The 19,049-nt window shown below is 47.7% G+C and overlaps 1 protein-coding gene across 3 annotated transcripts in view; it reads left to right on the forward strand.

The window, feature by feature from the left end:
• LRP2 (LDL receptor related protein 2) overlaps positions 1-19,049 on the forward strand; it is a 304,101-nt gene that overhangs the window by 274,174 nt on the left and 10,878 nt on the right. For all 3 annotated transcript variants that reach the window (XM_068245578.1, XM_068245579.1, XM_068245580.1), the window contains 5 exons: positions 5,143-5,322; positions 6,275-6,394; positions 8,530-8,620; positions 18,709-18,776; positions 18,886-19,006. In XM_068245578.1, coding sequence (XP_068101679.1) covers positions 5,143-5,322; positions 6,275-6,394; positions 8,530-8,620; positions 18,709-18,776; positions 18,886-19,006 — 580 coding nt within the window. The remainder of the gene's footprint in view (positions 1-5,142; positions 5,323-6,274; positions 6,395-8,529; positions 8,621-18,708; positions 18,777-18,885; positions 19,007-19,049) is intronic.

Genomic DNA, 19,049 nt, shown 5'->3' on the forward strand with positions numbered 1-19,049 from the left:
TAATTTTACTCGCTTCAGGTTCCCTTTAAGATATGTATCCCCTCTCTCTCCCCCCAAAGAATACTATGACACAGGATTAGAGTGTGAGCTCCTCTGAGGACAGTCAGTGACATGACTATGTACTCTGTAATGTGCTGCAGAAGATGTCAGTGCTATATAAATCCATAATAATAATAATATGGTAGGATTCGAGTGTGAGCTCCTCTGAGGACAGTCAGTGACATGACTATGTACTCTGTAATGTGCTGCAGAAGATGTCAGTGCTATATAAACACATAATAATAATATGGTAGGTCATTACACTATGACTATGGTAGGATTAGATTATGAGCTCCTCTGAGGACAGCTAGTGACATGACTATGTACTCTGTACAGTGCTGCAGAAGATGTCAGTGCTACATAAATACATAATAATAATATGGTAGGGCATTAGACTATGATTATGGTAGGGATTAGAGTGTGAGCTCCTCTGAGGGCAGTCAGTGACATGACTATGTACTCTGTAATGTGCTGCAGAAGATGTCAGTGCTATATAAATACATAATAATAATATGGTAGGTCATTACACTGACTATGGTAGGATTAGATTATGAGCTCCTCTGAGGACAGCCAGTGACATGACTATGTACTCTGTAATGTGCTGCAGGAGATGTAATACACAATGATTCAGGGGCGTTTTCTGTGGATTAAAGTGCTTGTGTGAAAAAATTTGCGTTTGCTGCAAAAAAAAAAAAAAAAAATCAGCCGCAAAACGCTAGTGCTAATTTCTAGCATTTTGTGTGTGAATGGGCCCAATCAGTCCTACTCTGATGGCTGGCTCTCCAGACTGCTCCAGCATCACTACAGTACAAAGGAGGGGGGTGAAAAGGCTGGAGGCAGGGTGCTGTACTCAAGACCCTGCTGAATACTGAATAGGGACTATCTACAAATCTTTGTATTTCTTAAAGCTAATGGGAATCCGTTTTTAAAAAAAAAAAGTCAGATACTCACCTAAGGAGAGGGAGGCTCTGGGTCCCATAGGGCACTCCCTCTCCTCTCCTGGTGCCCGCTGCTGTCCTGGCTCCTCCGTAGCGGTATTCGACCGTTTCGGTCAAATACCGCTGTCTCCCGGCCGAAGGGAGGCTTCGGAAATGATTCGGGAGCCCGAGTGCTTCCGAAGATGGGCCGCTCTACACTGCGCGCGCGCTCTCTATGATGCACTCGCATGTGCGCCACCTGTCTTCGGGAGGACTCGACTCCCGAAGACTTCCGAAGTCCCCGCGGTTGCAGATGCGAATGGGGGTGACAGCGCAGCATGGAGGGCACCGGGAAAGGAGAGGGAAGGCTCATTAGGACCGAGCCTTCCTGTCCTTAGGTATCTGCCTTTTTTTTTTTTCAATATGGGGTCACATTAGCTTTAACAGTGGACGAGCAGATGCAGTCATTAGCACAATTGTGTAGGGGGCATAAAGCTTGTTTTATTGTGACTATACATCAGGCGGCCGATCGACCATCTGACTTCGATTATTATAATCAAATCGGATGAAAATTGCGCTGCCAAGTGCATGGCGATCAACAATGCAACCAATTTTAGGGTGAAATTGGTCACATTAGTCAATCGGAAATGGTGCAAATTGTCGGGGTAGTCGGGTGCATGGCGGTAAAGGCAAGCAAAAACGGGCTCTAGGTCTTGTTCCGGCTGCCGCCAGTGCGCATGTGCGCCGCCATCTCCCTGCCCACCTCACTCGCCCGCACCCGCCCAGCTCGCTCGCCCGCACCTGCCCACCTCGCTCGCTCGCCCCTGCCCACCTCGCTCGCTCGCCCATCCAGCTCCCTGGTCCCAGCTGTCCGTTACTGGGACACAGGGACAAAACTGTTGGACGCAGCGACAGAGTGGTTTTATTAGGTAGGATAAATCTGTCCTCAGGGCTGTGGAGTTGGAGTCGGGGCAATTTTGGGCACCCGGAGTTGGAGTCGGAGTAGTGGTTTCAGAAAACGAAGGAGTCGGAGTTGAAGTCGGAAGATTTTTGTACCGACTCCACAGCCCTGCCTGTCCTGTGTCGCAGTGACCGCCCTCTTCTGCATTCACTGCTACACTCCCCATACTTGCTGCCGGCGCATATCACGCTGACGCGTGTGCGACGTCACACTGGCCGGCATTTATAGGGAGGAGCGGTGGAAGACAGATACAGGACAGGTAATGTATAAATACACATACATGTACATACGTTTATACTTAGAGGAACAGCGGCAAGGCGGCAGGCTCGGCCGATTTCCAAGAGATTTCATGCTGGAATTGATCGGGAATTGGCCTGTGGTGTATGGGAAGCTGAAATATCTCTCTAATCAGATTCGATTAGAGAGAGATCTGTCTCTTGTTTGAATCTGCCCATCATCGCCTGATGTATGGCTACCTAGTTTTCAGTCTCTCAAGACATGGAAAAGAAACTTTTTTTTTTCTCGTGGACTGCCAGACAGCTCTGTACTTCAGGGCCCTTTTCCACTGCGAAACGCAACTGCAAATGCATTTGCGGTTTTCCCAATTTTGATGTGCTTTTTTTGTGCGTTTTAATGCGTTTGCGTTTTCTGTTTTTCTGATTGGCAAGTGTTGTCTTGAAAATAGATACTAGTGGTTAAATCAATACAAAACGCAAATGTATTTCTATGGGTTTTTCATGCGTTCCTATACTTTACATTGAAATGCAAAACGCATCATAATCGCACAGACATACATTCGCATTTTTAAAAAAAATCGGAACGCAGCAGTGGAAAAGGCCACCCAAGATTCTTATTTTAAGCAGGCTGCACTTCAGAATCAGCAAACGCATGCGTTTTGCATTTCTGGCAAATATGCAGCTAGTGGAAAAGGGCCCTTATGCTGTAATGCCAGTGGTTTGAAACGCCTCTGCTATTCAGCTACATTACAATACAATGCTCAGCATCTCCAGCTCATTCCCTGTCTGCTTCTCTTTACACATGTGCATATTACACTTCCTGGGCTTCTGCAAATTATGTCAGTTAAGAAAAAAAAAAGGTTGGGGAAGGAGGGTGTAACAACCTTCACTGTGGGCGTGTTTTCAACTGCTAGGATAAAGGAAAAAAAAACTTGCTAATCCTGCCAGTAGTAAACAGGGATCCTCCCACGCTGCCTATGGCACTTTTACAGCACCTTGCTGACAGGGTTATGAGATGTATTAGTCACTCCTGCTTATCTATATACTTAAATCACTGTCATATACTGCTTTTTAAGGAATCTTTATTCCTTCTTACAGTTCCTCTTTAAGTGTGCTGACCAGAAAGCTGTTAGGAGGTAATGGTCATTTTCAAAATGGAGAATGGAGAATTCCCTTGGTCACAGTGGATTCAGCACAGATGTAGAGCTGCACCACCCCAAAGCTTGTAGTCAGGAGATGTGCCACGGCCACCTTGGTCACCACCCGAGTTGAGTCAGTAAAGGAAGAAAGGCCGGCACCATCAAATGCTTTTGTAAGTTTGTTTTTATTTATAGACTGTCATACAGTATAGCGACGTTTCGGAGCAATACAATGCTCTTTTATCAAGCTATGACAGCCTAATGTTATCAAATACAACAGCAGTTTAAATACCATATCATACATTCAAACTGACAAATCACAGGCCCTGTAATCTCAGGAGCCAATCACCTTCCGCTGCGGAAGGTGATTGGCTCCTGAGATTACAGGGCCTGTGATTTGTCAGTTTGAATGTATGATATGGTATTTAAACTGCTGTTGTATTTGATAACATTAGGCTGTCATAGCTTGATAAAAGAGCATTGTATTGCTCCGAAACGTCGCTATACTGTATGACAGTCTATAAATAAAAACAAACGTAAAAGAGCATTTGATGGTGCCGGCCTTTCTTCCTTTACTTGATCACAGTGGACAAACAGGACACAGGTGAGGAGAAAGAGATTGATGAGCAGACTACACGGGAGGTAAGTATGACTTGTGTATGTTTATTTTGACTTTTAATTTTCAGTTCAGGTTTTTTAAGTCTAGTTAAACTCAACATTGAACAAAGCAAATTCTGAACTTACGTTAAAGTGAACCTCCTGACTAAAAATCTACTCAGCAGCCCTGAAAAGTCTTGGTGTTTCTTTAACAGTTTCACAGCAACATAACTTTGTTTTTCTTACCCAAGCCCCATTTTTAGCTGCACAGAAGAAAACTGCCTGGGCATTTTTCCCCTGATACTGTGCAAAGCATTATGGGATTTCTGATGTTGTTTTCTTTTTGCTGTTTTGGTGCTTTTTTTTTTTATTTTGAATTTGAGATTTGAAGCCCAGCGCACACAGCTGGGATGGGTGATCAAGACACAGGACAGTTGGAACTGTGTCTCCTGCTCCCTGTCACCTCCTTTCAACCAATAAGATGGCTGCCCCCATGAAAAAGGTGGCTGCCTCCATGAAATCACAAACATTTGCCTGTTCTTTTAGAACAGAGTGGGTAAGAGATTATATTACCTATCTATTTTAATTAACATAACTAATGTAACTTAAAGTGATACTTAAGTCAAATAAAAAAAATGAGTTTTACTCACCTGGGGCTTCCCTCAGCCCCCTGCAGCTGTCCGGTGCCCTCGCAGCATCGCTCCGATCCTCCTGTCCCCGCTGGCGTCTCTTTCTGGTTTCGGCAACAGCCGTCGACAGGCTGGGAACGCGAGTGATTCTTCGCGTTCCCAGACACAATAGCGCCCTAAAAGGCCGCAATAACAGCATAGAGGGTGCTATTGTGGCTTTGAACGCGAAAAATCACTCGCATTCCCAGCCTGTCGGCGGCTGTCGCCGAAACCGGAAGCAGCCGCCGGCAGGGACAGGAGGATCTGAGCGATGCTGCGAGGGCACCAGACAGCTGCAGGGGGCTGAGGGAAGCCCCAGGTGAGTAAAACTCATTTTTTTTATTTGACTTAAGTATCCCTTTAATGACAGTATGTTTGTTTAGGCTGAAGTTCCCCTTTAAGAGAGGTAAGCCTTGGGATCCTCTTGATGCTTCCCTTGTTATTCCATTGGATCCCATCGCTGAGAGCAGCTCCCTGTGCAATAGCAAAAGCATAAAAGGTGCCGCCCGTCTTCTTCCCAAGTGTACCTCATCTATGAGCTGGAGATCTTCATCTTTAAATGATAAATGTGTTTCTTTTATACAGATCTTGGCAACCCGTACAGTCTGGATGTGTTTGAAGGCCATCTTTACTGGACAACCAAGGAGAAGGGGGAAGTATGGAAACAAGATAAATTTGGCACTGGATCCAAAGTGAAGGTGTTGACAATAAACCCCTGGCTCACCCAAGTGCGGATCTACCACTCCCAACGCTATAACCGGACAGGTAATTTACACAAACAGTTTTTGTGTACTTGTTCAGCAGTCACTGATTATTGAACTGGGGAAGTAAATATTTTCCTTTAGTGTTTTGCTAGAACTGCAATGTATTTGTGAAACCTTTTTCATACTTACAGCAAACCTGAAATAAAGATAAACTGATGAGAGAAACAGTTGCATCTGCAGCCCTAATCCTAAATATATTCCAGGAATTTCATATTCCTATGTTTTTTTTAAGCTTTAAAAATCTTTTAATCATTTAAAGTGAACCTGAGGTGAAAATAATCTGATGAGATAAACAATTGTATTTATCCTCCTACTCCTAAAATGACCTTTTTTTTTTTTTTTTAGATATCCCATGGTTTTATTTCATATTTAAACATTTACAAAGTAAAGGAATGTTTTATTGCCTCTGCTCAGTGGCAGCCTATTAAGTGTTCCTAAATGAAAATACATGAACCATTGCCCTTTTACTATCTCCCTCTGCTCTCAGAAGCTCTTTTCTGCCAGGAAAACATTTGTGGCTGTAATTTACTTATCGGTGATCTTTATTATACTCCTGACAAGGTACCAACAAGACAGAAGCTGTCACTTCCATGCCTGAAAAGTAACTCTTTCAGGCAGCAAAATAAAACAAGTTAAATAGCCTGGTTATTAATATGTTTTGCACTGTACATACACGTTTATCTCATCATGTCTCAAGTCGCCTCAGGTACATTTTAAGATCTCTGTAGTTTTTTAATGTTAATGTTTATTCAGAGGAAAAAGACGTGGCAAGCAGTTGAAACTTTTTCTGAGATCCATTCTATGAGGATCCGTAGAATTTTCTGTTTACACTGAATAGGCTTCTTTTTTTTAGCTCTTTTGAAACTTTTTATTGAGTCCTCAGTGCTCAGATGAAGGAGACGATGTCTTGTTTTATTTTCAGGTTCATACCAGTCCTACTCTTTGTTTTACAGTTTCCAATCGCTGCAAAGACATTTGCTCCCACTTGTGTTTGCTAAGACCAGGAGGCTACACATGTGCCTGTCCCCAAGGTGCCAGCTTCATAGAGGGCAGCACAACAGTGTGTGACGCAGGTACGTGGAATTCCCAGCAGCCACTTCACTGCCAAGACGGTGGCAAAACACAGTATTATATTGGAGGTCCAGTCAAACTTTGCTTTTCTCCTGGCGGACTCAAAGCACCAGTGCACTCAGTAGGCAGTAACAGTATTAGGAAGTCTTGTCCAAAGTCTCCTTACTGAATAGGTGCTGGCTTACTGGACAGGAAGAGCCACGATTCAAACCCTGGTCTCCTGTGTCAGAGGCAGAGCCTTTAACCATAACCAGTACACTATCCAGTGCACTGGCAAAATGTATACAAGTTAGATGTGTGTATTTGTGATAGAAAGTAACAATATAGTAAAAGTGACCGGGTAATCCATAAATATATAAGTATAGGTAAAATATTTTCAAATGTGGCTCTGATTAATAATACAATATGATTTTGCGGCATTCCAACTTTCACTATTTTGAGTTGTGGTACCAGTATTAAGTAGGTTCCCCCCAGTATAGGTAGCCAGATGTGCCCCCAGTATTAGGTAGCATTTTCCCTTCCTATATAGGTAGCCAGGTGTACCCCCAGTATTGGGCACCCCCCTCCCCAGTATAAGTAGCCAGATGTGCCCCCAGTATTAGGTAGCCATTTCCCTTCCTATATAGGTAGCCAGGTGTACCCCCAGTATTGGGTATCCCCCCCCCAGTATAAGTAGCCAGATGTGTCCCAAGTATTAGGTAGCCTTTTCCCTTCCTATATAGGTAGCCAGGTGTACCCCCAGTATTGGGTATCCCCCCCCCCCAGTATAAGCAGCCAGATGTGCCCCAAGTATTAGGTAGCCTTTTCCCTTCCTATATAGTTAACCCAATGTGCCCCCAGTATTAGGTAGCCTTTACCTCCCCATATAGGTAGCCAGGGATGTAACTACAGAGGTGTTCCAATTACTACTTAAAGCGGAACTGAAGATTTCTATAAAAACAAACAGTTTCACTTACATGGGGCTTCCCCAAGCCCCCAGCAGCCGTCCTGTCCTGCACCGGTTCTGCATGATCCTCCATTCTCCCACCGCCAGCTAGTTTCATTACCGTTGTCTTGTAAGTCCTACAGTAGATGGTAACGCAAAGAAGGATACGTGTGGCACAGGGTGCGCCGGCGCATTTGCCGTCGACTTACAAGTCAGCAGTAATGAAACTGTACTGCGGCAGGAGAACGGAGGATCGTGGAGGACCGGCGCGGGACAGGACAGCTGCTGGGGGCTTGGGCCCCAGGTAAGTGAAACTGTCTTTTTATAGAAATCTCAGTTCAGTTTTTACTCTCTCTGATAAAGGGGTCTTTCCTTCCGATCGGGTGTTTTTGTGGCTACACTTATCATGGGTGTAAAGGTTATGATGTCCACACTTGTTTTATGACCCTTGCAAGATGGGTCCCCAGGCTGTGAGGGTCACCAGAGGAAAGCAAGGGAAAGGGTGTGAACACTGGGAAGCCCCATCAAAGTGTTGCTGGAGGACCCTTAATTTGTAGATACGCCACTGCCAGATGTTCCCCCAGTATTATGTAGCCTTTACACTCTCCATATAGGTAGCTAGATGTGCCCCCTTCCCCTAGTATAGGTAGCCAGATGTGCCCCTTCATGCAGAGTCGCAAGCGGAACATGTTGCAGCAGTTATTCCTCTCTCACCGCTGATCTCTATTTAGTCCCGCTGCAGCGTGACCTCTCTATGACTCCCTCCAGTAGTGCCACAGACGTGCCCTCAGGGCTCTGTGTCCAGATTCTGGTGCCTCCTGAGCCTCTGCCTCACCTGGCCCTGTTTGTGTCTATTTTACTGTGTATTGGAAATTGAACTATGTACCTTTCCTTGCGTTGAAAGACATCCATGGCTACAATTACTAGGTAATGCCTAATGATGTTGATCCAGGGATTTTATCTGATTGCCATCTGGAGTCGGGAAGGAATGTTTTCCCTTTTAGGGCTAATTGGACCATGCCTTGTAAGGGTTTTTCACTTCCTCTGGATCAACAGGGATATGTGAGGGAGCAGGCTGGTGTTGTACTTTGTTCTCTGGTTGAACTCGATGGACGTATGTCTTTTTTCAACCCAAATAACTATGTAACACATGGCAGCTTCATTCCTTTCCATGTACATCTCACTAACAAACATGGTTTTTTGTTTTCTTAGCCACTATGGACCCCCTAACCATGCCACCGGGGTGCAGGTGCTGGCATGGAGGAACCTGCTATTTTGATGAAGCAGGCCTTCCGAAATGCAAGTAAGTTTTCAGATGTCTTCTCCTTAGTATGTGCTTGCTATGTAGTGTCCTGATTTCAAGGTACTCTAGCTGAGAGAAATATGGAGGCTGCCATTGCTGAAGAATGTTGTTTTTTTTGTGATGATCCTCTGCTTTAAAGTGATAACATACTTATATATAACTGTGGTTAAAATGTTTTAAAATTAATGATCAGTAATGCAATATACTTACATTATAGACCAGGGTTTTTCAACCAGGGTTCCCTGGAACCACAGGGTTTCTTGAGGACATTGCAGGAGTTCCCTGTCATGTTCCCTATAGTGAGACTGGACTCAGTTGAATGAAAAGGTACCTTCTTGGCTCCTCTATAAAAAGAAGGGCTAGATTGGGGATTAGTATAATAAAGAGTGCAGTAATAAAACACAGTATGGTAGTGAGGCAGTATAAAGAGCCCTATTATAAGGATTAACTATAATTGTAGGAGTTATAATAAGAAACACTACCACAGGTTACTGTACTAGAGAATACTATAGAGATGGAACGTGGATTGAGGCTAAACAAGGAGGCTGTTACAGTTAATAAAGTTTTCAGCCACATCTTTTTTTAAAGACCGTGCCTCCTGCAAAGTAAATCCCCACTCCCTCCACCAATGCAGGGGTTCCTCGAGATTTTTTAAAGGGTTCCTTCAGGGGGAAAAGGCTAAGAAAGTCTGTTATAGACCTTAGCTTTGTTTTAACCACTTGACGACCAGGGGATTTGCGGCTGATCTGTGCTGTGTGTGCTCTCCAGCCCGCAGCACAGATCAGGATTCCCCCCTTTTTTCCCCACTAGGGGGATGTCCTGCTGGGGGGGTCTGAACGCCGCCGCTCTGTGTGGCCGAGCGGGGGAAGGGGCTCCTTAAAGCCCCCCTCCGCAGCAATTCCCAGCCTCCCTTTCTTTCCCTCCCTCCCCTCCCCTCTCCTCTTTCTGGGCGGCACAGGATGGTGATCCGTCCTGCGCCGCCTCTGATAGGCTTCAGCCTATCAGATGACGGCGATCCCCGGCCAATCAGAGGCCGGGGATCGCCGATCTCCTTTATGATGTAAACACAGGGGATTTCTTCCCCGCGTGTTTACAATTAGCCTGCGAGCCGCGATCGGACACCCTCCGTGAACTGACATGGAACGGGCGTTCGAGCGCCCGTTTCCATGGTAACACCACTTCGACCTGCCGACGCCTATCGGCGTTAGGCAGTCTTTAAGTGGTTAAGAGACAAACAAGTTTTAGAAGAGTGATAACTGAAAAAAGGCTCTTGATTAGCCCATACTGCTCTTTACTGCTCTGTTTACTGAAGTGTTTAGAACAATATACAAAGGATGATAAGGCGTGCAGAATAACAAATTGAGTAGAAGGGTGAGCAATGCACCCTAAAGGTGCCCATACACTTGTTAGATTAGCAGCAGATAGATCATCAGATAGATCTCTGATCTATCTGATGTGTTTAGGAACATTTTTTACTTGGAACAGATTTCCAATAAATTTCAGTATGAAATCTATTGAAAATCGATCGGATGGCATTTTTTTGCCATCAGATTTCCATTAGGTCCAATGCAAAATGATAAGCAATCTCAACAGATCTTCCTAAATTTTCCAACATGTCAGATCAATTGAAATTGATCGCAATCGCTCGAAATTGGCCGGAAATCGATCGATTGGTCAATCTCGATCGATCGAGTGTATGGGCCCCTTAAGAAGAAAACACAGAGACAATGGGAGCACAAATGGTGCAATACGTCACAAAGTATAGAATGATGGTGACATTAGGTGAAATGCATACTTACAAAGGAAGGTTGCATAGGGAGCAACCAACTCCTGAAGACAGGCAGAGATGCACAAACCTGACTCCACTATGGTCCCCAGAGAGGGTGGTGATGGTCACACTCTTGGAAAACAGCAGTAAGGTCCTGAGATGTGGCATCAGCCACGTGGTGACCAGACTTAGCCCTCACAAGGATGGTAACAAGCACCGAGGGGGTGAAAGGCACCCAGGAGTTAAAAACAAGTAAAGGAGAAACAGGAGGGTGGTGGCTTACCTCAATAACGACAAATTCATATAAATATAATGATTTTTTAATAAGTACAGGCAACGTGTTTCGTGGGTCTCTGCCCAATTCCTCAGGGAAATAAAGTGCCAATGGGTTTCAAAAGCCAGATGCTGAGTGCCTCTCCAAAATAACAATTTACAGCCAGAGAAGGAAAAGGGAACCTTGTAAAAAAACAAAAAACAGAAGGAAAATTTTTTTTCAAACTTAGTTTACTATTTGTATTGGCACTAGAGTTGGGCCGAACGGTTCGCCGGCGAACGTGGTTCGCGCGAACGTGGTTCGCGCGAACGTAGGTGGTTCGCGTGCGGGTACCGCACGCGAACCTTTTGCGGAAGAAGTTCGGTTCGCCCCATAATGCACTGAGGGTCAACTTTGACCCTCTACATCACAGTCAGCAGGCCCAGTGTAGCCAATTAGGCTACACTAGCCCCTGGAGCCCCACCCCCCCTTATATAAGGCAGGCAGCGGCGGCCATTACGGCCACTCGTGTGCCTGCATTAGTGAGAGTAGGGCGAGCTGCTGCAGTCTCTCATATAGGGAAAGATTAGTTAGGCTTAACTTCTTCCTGGCTGCATACCTGTTCTGTTCAGTGAGCCCTCAGCCCACTGCATACCTGTACTGTGATCCTGCCACTGCATACCTGTTCAGTGATCCTGCCACTGCATACCTGTTCTGTTCAGTGAGCCCTCAGCCCACTGCATACCTGTACTGTGATCCTGCCACTCCATACCTGTTCAGTGATCCTGCCACTGCATACCTGTTCTGTTCAGTGAGCCCTCAGCCCACTGCATACCTGTACTGTGATCCTGCCACTCCATACCTGTTCAGTGATCCTGCCACTGCATACCTGTTCAGTGATCCTGCCACTGCATACCTGTTCTGTGAACCCGCCACTGTATACCTGTTCTGTTCAGTGGACCCGCCACTGTATACCTGTTCTGTGAACCCGCCACTGTATACCTGTTCTGTTCAGTGGACCCGCCACTGTATACCTGTTCTGTTCAGTGGACCCGCCACTGTATACCTGTTCTGTTCAGTGGACCCGCCACTGTATACCTGTTCAGTAAACCCGCCACTGCATACCTGTTGTGTTCAGTGAACCTGCCACTGCATACCTGTTCTGTGAACCCGCCACTGTATACCTGTTCTGTTCAGTGGACCCGCCACTGTATACCTGTTCAGTGAACCCGCCACTGTATACCTGTTCTGTTCAGTGGACCCGCCACTGTATACCTGTTTAGTGAACACGCCACTGCATACCTATTGTGTTCAGTGATCCTGCCACTGCATACCTGTTCTGTGAACCCGCCACTGTATACCTGTTCTGTTCAGTGGACCCGCCACTGTATACCTGTTCTGTGAACCCGCCACTGTATACCTGTTCTGTTCAGTGGACCCGCCACTGTATACCTGTTCTGTTCAGTGGACCCGTCACTGTATACCTGTTCTGTTCAGTGGACCCGCCACTGTATACCTGTTCAGAGAACCCGCCACTGCATACCTGTTGTGTTCAGTGAACCTGCCACTGCATACCTGTTCTGTGAACCCGCCACTGTATACCTGTTCTGTTCAGTGGACCCGCCACTGTATACCTGTTCTGTTCAGTGGACCCGCCACTGTATACCTGTTCAGTGAACCCGCCACTGCATACCTGTTGTGTTCAGTGAACCTGCCACTGTATACCTGTACTGTTCAGTGAACCCACCGCATCAGTGCGCATACCTGTGCAGTTAAGTGAACCCACCTACCTACGTGAGTGCACGCAGTGTGATATACCACTCCGTGCATACCCGGTATGGACAAAACAGGTAGAGGAAGAGGAAGAGGTAGTGGCAGAGGCAGAGGAAGGCCACCCGGCAGGTCTGCGCGAGGTCGTGTAAATGTAATTTCGTGTGGACCTGGCCCACAGTACAGTGCTCGGAAGAAGGCACGTCCCATCACCTCCCAAGATTGTCAGGACGTGGTTGAGTATTTAGCGACACAGAACACCTCATCTTGCTCAGCCACCAGCGCTACTACTAGCACCACTTCCGCTGCATTTGACACTTCGCAAGAATTATTTAGTGTTGAAATCACTGATGCACAGCCATTGTTGTTACAGCCAGATGAATTTTCACCAGCTAATATGTCTGAGTTACGCGGCAACACTATGGATGTAACGTGTCAGGAGGATGAAGGACCTACTGATGGTGCAAGTTTGGATTTGTCTGAGGCAAGCGAAGCTGGGCAGGATGACTACGATGATGACGGTAATAGGGATCCTCTGTATGTTCCCAATAGAGGAGATGAAGAGGGGGACAGTTCAGAGGGGGAGTCAGAGAGTAGTAGGAGGAGAGAAGTTGCTGAAAGAAGCTGGGGCAGCTCTTCGTCAGAAACAGCTGGTGGCAGAGTCCGGCACCATGTATCGCCACCTATGTACAGCCAGCCAACTTGCCCTTCAGCATCAGCTGCTGAGGTCCCCATAGTGCCCACATCCCAGGGTGGCTCAGCGGTGTGGAAATTTTTTAATGTGTGTGCCTCAGATCGGACCAAAGCCATCTGTTCGCTCTGCCAACAAAAATTGAGCCGTGGAAAGGCCAACACTCACGTAGGGACAAGTGCCTTACGAAGGCACCTGGAGAAAAGGCACAAACAGCAATGGGATGGCCACCTGAGCAAAAGCAGCAGCAGCACACAAAAGAAAAGTCACCCTCCTTCTCCTCTTCCTCCTTCAGGTGCATCATCTGCTTCTGCCGCTTTCTCCCTTGCACCTTCACAGGCACCCTCCTCCACTCCGCCTCTGCCCTTGAGCGGTTCCTGCTCCTCTGCCCACAGCAGCAGTCAGGTGTCCGTGAAGGAAATGTTTGAGCGGAAGAAGCCACTTTTGGCCAGTCACCCCCTTGCCCGGCGTCTGACAGCTGGCGTGGCGGAACTGTTAGCTCGCCAGCTGTTACCATACCGGCTGGTGGACTCTGAGGCCTTCCGTAAATTTGTGGCCATCGGAACACCGCAGTGGAAGATGCCAGGCCGCACTTATTTTTCGAGAAAGGCCATACCCCAACTGCACCGTGAAGTTGAGAGGCAAGTGGTGTCATCTCTTGCGAAGAGCGTTGGGTCAAGGGTACACCTGACCACGGATGGCTGGTCTGCCAAGCACGGGCAGGGCCGCTACATTACCTACACAGCCCATTGGGTGAACCTGGTGGTGAACGATGGCAAGCAGAAAGCGGCGGACCAAATTGTGACACCTCCACGGCTTGCAGGCAGGCCTCCTGCCACCTCCTCTCCTCCTGCTACATGCTCTTCGCTGTCCTCCTCCTCCTCCTTGGCTGAGTGGCAGTTCTCCTCTCCAGCTACACAGCCCCAGCTCCGCAGGGCCTATGCTGCATGCCAGGTACGACGGTGTCACGCCATCTTAGACATGGCTTGTCTCAAAGCGGAGAGTCACACTGGAGCAGCTCTCCTGGCTGCTCTTAAGAAACAGGTGGATGAGTGGCTGACCCCGCACCACCTGGAGATAGGCAACGTGGTGTGCGACAACGGCAGCAATCTGCTTGCCGCTTTGCATATGGGGAAGCTGACACACATACCCTGCATGGCACATGTCATGAATCTAGTGGTTCAAAGATTTGTGGCAAAGTACCCTGGCTTAGCGGATGTCCTGAAGCAGGCCAGGAAGTTCTGTGGGCATTTGAGGCGCTCTTACACAGCCATGGCACGATTTGCAGAAATTCAGCGTAAAAACATGCCGGTGAGACGCCTCATTTGCGATAGCCCCACTCGCTGGAACTCGACCCTGCTCATGTTCTCCCGCCTGCTAGAACAGAAGAAAGCCGTCACCCAGTACCTCTACAACTGGAGTAGAACGAAACAGTCTGGGAAGATGGGGATGTTCTGGCCCGACAACTGGACACTGATGAAAAATGCATGCAGGCTCATGCGGCCGTTTGAGGAGGTGACCAACCTGGTGAGCCGCAGTGAGGGCACCATCAGCGACTTAATTCCCTACGCGTACTTCTTGGAGCGTGCTGTGCGTAGAGTGGCGGATGAAGCTGCGAATGAGCGTGACCAGGAACCGTTACGGCAGGAACAGGCATGGGACCAATTTTCATCAGACCCAGCTGTTTCCTCAACACCTGCGGCAGCACAGAGGGGGGAGGAGGAGGAAGAAGAGAGGTCGTGTGCAGAAGACGAGTCAGACTCAGAGGATGATGAGCAAGGTGTTTCTTTGGGGGAGGAGGAGGAGGGGACAGCGGCAGGAGAACAACCGCAGCAGGCGTCGCAGGGGGCTTGTGCTGCTCAACCTTCCCGTGGTATTGTTCGCGGCTAGGGGGAGGAGTTTGACTTACGTGACGTCACTGAGGAAGAGCAAGAGGAGATGGAGGGTACTGCATCCGACTTTGTGCAGATGTCGTCTTTTATGCTGTCCTGCCTGTTGAGGGTCCCCCGTATAAAAAACCTCAAGGGGAATGAGCTGTACTGGGTGGCCACACTACTAGACCCTCGGTACAGGCACAAAGTGGCGGACCTGTTACCAACTCACCTGAAGGTGGAAAGGATGCAGCACATGCAGAACCAGCTGTCAACTATGCTTTACAATGCCTTTAAGGGTGATGTGACAGCACAACGCCAGCAAGGTACCACTGCCACTAATCCTCCTCCCGTGTCCACGCAGTCAAAGACAGGACGCTCCAGCGATCTCATGGTGATGTCGGACATGCGGACGTTCTTTAGTCCAACGCCTCGCCGTAGCCCTTCCGGATCCACCCTCCACCAACGCCTCGACCGGCAGGTAGCGACTACCTGGCCTTAAGTGTGGATGTAGACACTGCTGTGAACAGCGATGAGGAACCCTTGAACTACTGGGTGCGCAGGCTTGACCTGTGGCCAGAGCTGTCCCAATTTGCCATCCAACTTCTCTCCTGCCCTGCCGCAAGCGTCCTCTCAGAAAGGACCTTCAGCGCAGCTGGAGGCATTGTCACAGAGAAGAGAAGTCGCCTAAGTCACAAAAGTGTTAAGTACCTCACCTTTATCAAAATGAATGAGGCATGGATCCCGGAGGGCTGCTGCCCGCCCCAAGACTAAGTCAGTCCCCGCACACACAGCATCTCTGCCTGCACGCCGTGTGACTGGCTGCCTGGCCTAACCCAAAAAGACTAAGTCGCTCCCAGTCCCTCCACACAGCATGTCTGCCTGCAGGCCGCTTCACTACCTTCTCCGCCACCACCAACAGGGTCCGGGACTCCAGGCGGATTGCTGAATTTTTTAGGCCGCTGCTAGCAGCGGCCGCTGTAATAATTTTTATGGTGCGTGTACATGACTGCCTAATTTTTCTGGCTGCACTGAGGGCAGCTGCAACAACAAAAGAAAAGGCATGTACATGCGCCCATTCCCCTTCGTGATCATTACCTTGCCGTGGTGAAGGGGCTTGCGTATCACAATGAAGCAATGACCGGCGCCTAGATGAGTGTCTCGGGGGGCACACAAAAGATAATAAGGTCGTTGCTTCATTGTGGTCAGACCAAATTTGATCAGCTGGACAGTCACTGTTCTGTCATTCAGCTACATCAGCCAGGCCGACCATATGGGCTGTAAAGCCACCAAAACCTGCACTCTCGCCATGGTGCGCACCAGTCCAGCACGGCCGTCACTACACAAACAGCTGTTTGCGGTGCGTTACACGGTGAGTTTGGTGTGTCAGTGTGAAGCAGTACCTTAATCACACTACCTGATTGATGTATACACATGCAAGATGTTTGAAAGCACTTTAGGCCTGTCATTTAGCATTCAATGTGATTTCTGCCCTTAAAATGCTGCTTTGCGTCAAATCCAGATTTTTCCCGGGGACTTTTGGCGTGTATCCCACTCCGCCATGCCCCCCTCCAGGTGTTAGACCCCTTGAAACATCTTTTCCATCACTTTTGTGGCCAGCATAATTATTTTTTTTTTCAAAGTTCGCATCCCCATTGAAGTCTATTGCGGTTCGCGAACTTTAACGCGAACCGAACCTTCCGCGGAAGTTCCCGAACCCGGTTCGCGAACCTAAAATCGGAGGTTCGGCCCAACTCTAATTGGCACCAAGTTGCAGGTTTTACTGTGCAAACTGGGATTGACATGTTAGCATTTTAAAGAGGCCAAAATCAGTAATGCAATTATATTATTTATTGTTCAGAAACTATTTTTTATAGAATTTTAAACACTATTAAGGCCCAGTTAAACCCCTAACAGAACAGTATTAAATAACACGGAATATTTCTTCCATTGTTCTTCAGAAGGAGAAAACATAGGCAAATGACCATCTGAAAAACTAGTAAACATTATGTGGTCATACTTTACTCGATTTTCCTGCATGATCCACCAATCGATTTCATAATTTTATGGAATCGAAGGAGAATTGATGGGGCTTGATTCACTAACCGGCGCTAAGCCTAATAGACTAACACTTAGCGCCGCTTTGTGAATCAAGCCCATTATGTTTCATTCTGCTCGATTGGTGCGAGAAGTCAGATATCTGGTTGAATCAACCAGTTATCCACACTGTAGTTAATTGCCTAATAAAGTCGATGGCTTAATTGCTCGATGGAAAATCGATTGTAAGCTATGGGTATGTTTACACTCACACTCCAGTCTCAGTGCTGGGATCTACTACACAGGCTAGACCAAAGTGGGAAATTTGGGCGTAGTCGGCAGAAACTTGGGTGCTGCCATAGGAACCATTATAAGTTACGGCTAACCTGTGAAATTTCAGGTTAAGCTTAGGTGTGTGTGTGTTTTGGGGGGGGGGTGGTTATGGTTTGGTGTGTGTGTGTGGGCAGGGTGCTAATAAGGGTTAGGCATGGGAAAGGACAGTTAGGGGTTTAAGAATAGGTCTGGAAATGGGGGTTTAAGAGTTGGGGGGGGAGTTAAGGTTAGTCATCAGTAAGGAAGGGTACTGTGTGAGAATAGCGTTAGGTTAAGTTCTAGTAAAACGTTGGTATTATTTACTGGAACACGCACACTTACAACATCCTACATGCACTCCCAGCATTGGCCGTGCAGTAGAGAATGGACATATTAGATCAATGTGCAATCAATAAAATGACTGACCCATGTGGCCTTTACAAAGGTGGCAGGATACACAGTTGTACAAGGTCACCATATGTGCTGCATGAGGCCACTTGCACTTGTAAGTTTGTAAGTAAAATGGAACCTAGCATGAGGGAAACACAGCATCTGCTCTGTTGCTGTCATGTTTTAAAACTGCCATGGCGGTTTGTAATGCAGGGATGCTGGGAAATGTAGTGTGACATACATTGCTTTTCCTACCCTGGGTGTCACATGGGGTTGATGAACTCACTACAAACATTTTGCCCATGAAACAGATATTCTGTCCACCGCATCGCTTCTGTACACTTTTTGATCTAGTATCCGTCAGAATTTTCCATGTTTTATTCTGGGCTTGCTAGTTTTATTAACAATATAGGTTATGTTATATATCTTAAAGGGAAGGTTCAGGGAGGGTGGGTAAAAAATAAAAATCAATTTCCACTTACCTGGGGCTTCCTCCAGCCCGTGGCAGGCAGGAGGTGCCCTCGCCGCTGCTCCGCAGGTTCCCGGTGGTCTTCGGTGGCCGACCCGACCTGGCCAGGCCAGCTGCCAGGTCGGGCTCTTCTGCGCTCCAAGGCCCGGAACTTCTGCGTCCCACGCCGGCGCGCTGACGTCATCGGACGTCCTCCGGGCTCTACTGCGCAGGCGCAGAACTACTGCCCCTGCGCAGTAGAGCCCGGAGGACGTCCGATGACGTCAGCGCGCCGGCGTGGGACGCAGAAGTTCCGGGCCTTGGAGCGCAGAAGAGCCCGACCTGGCAGCCGGCCTGGCCAGGTCGGGTCGGCCACCGAAGACCACCGGAAGCCTGCGGAGCGGCGGCGAGGGCACCTCCTGCCTGCCACGGGCTGGAGGAAGCCCCAGGTAAGTGGAAATTGATTTTTATTTTTTACCCACCCTCCCTGAACCTTCCCTTTAAACACGCCATTCTGTTTTACGCATTTTTTTTATTGTGATTTTCAGATGTACATCAGGTTACACAGGTAGCGATTGCAGCATAGCGTACAGGGCTGGTTTACCTCCAGGAACAGGTATATTTAATATACGCTTATATTTCCTTCCATCTGTTCTGTATTACTTGTATTGCTTAGCTGGCTGCTGGCAGTTTATACACATAAATATTTTGTTGTTACTTTTTAGCTGCAGTTGCCGTGCTTCTCACCGTGGTTTTGATCATCATCATTACCGCTTTGGTGGTTGGAGCCATGTTCAACTACAGACGGACAGGAAAACTATTACCGGCACTTCCCAAATTCCCCAGGTAAGTTTGGAACATTGCAGAGGAAGCTATTTGTGTTTGTGTT

Source organism: Hyperolius riggenbachi, chromosome 7 (assembly GCF_040937935.1).
Source record: "Hyperolius riggenbachi isolate aHypRig1 chromosome 7, aHypRig1.pri, whole genome shotgun sequence".
NCBI lineage: Eukaryota > Metazoa > Chordata > Amphibia > Anura > Hyperoliidae > Hyperolius > Hyperolius riggenbachi.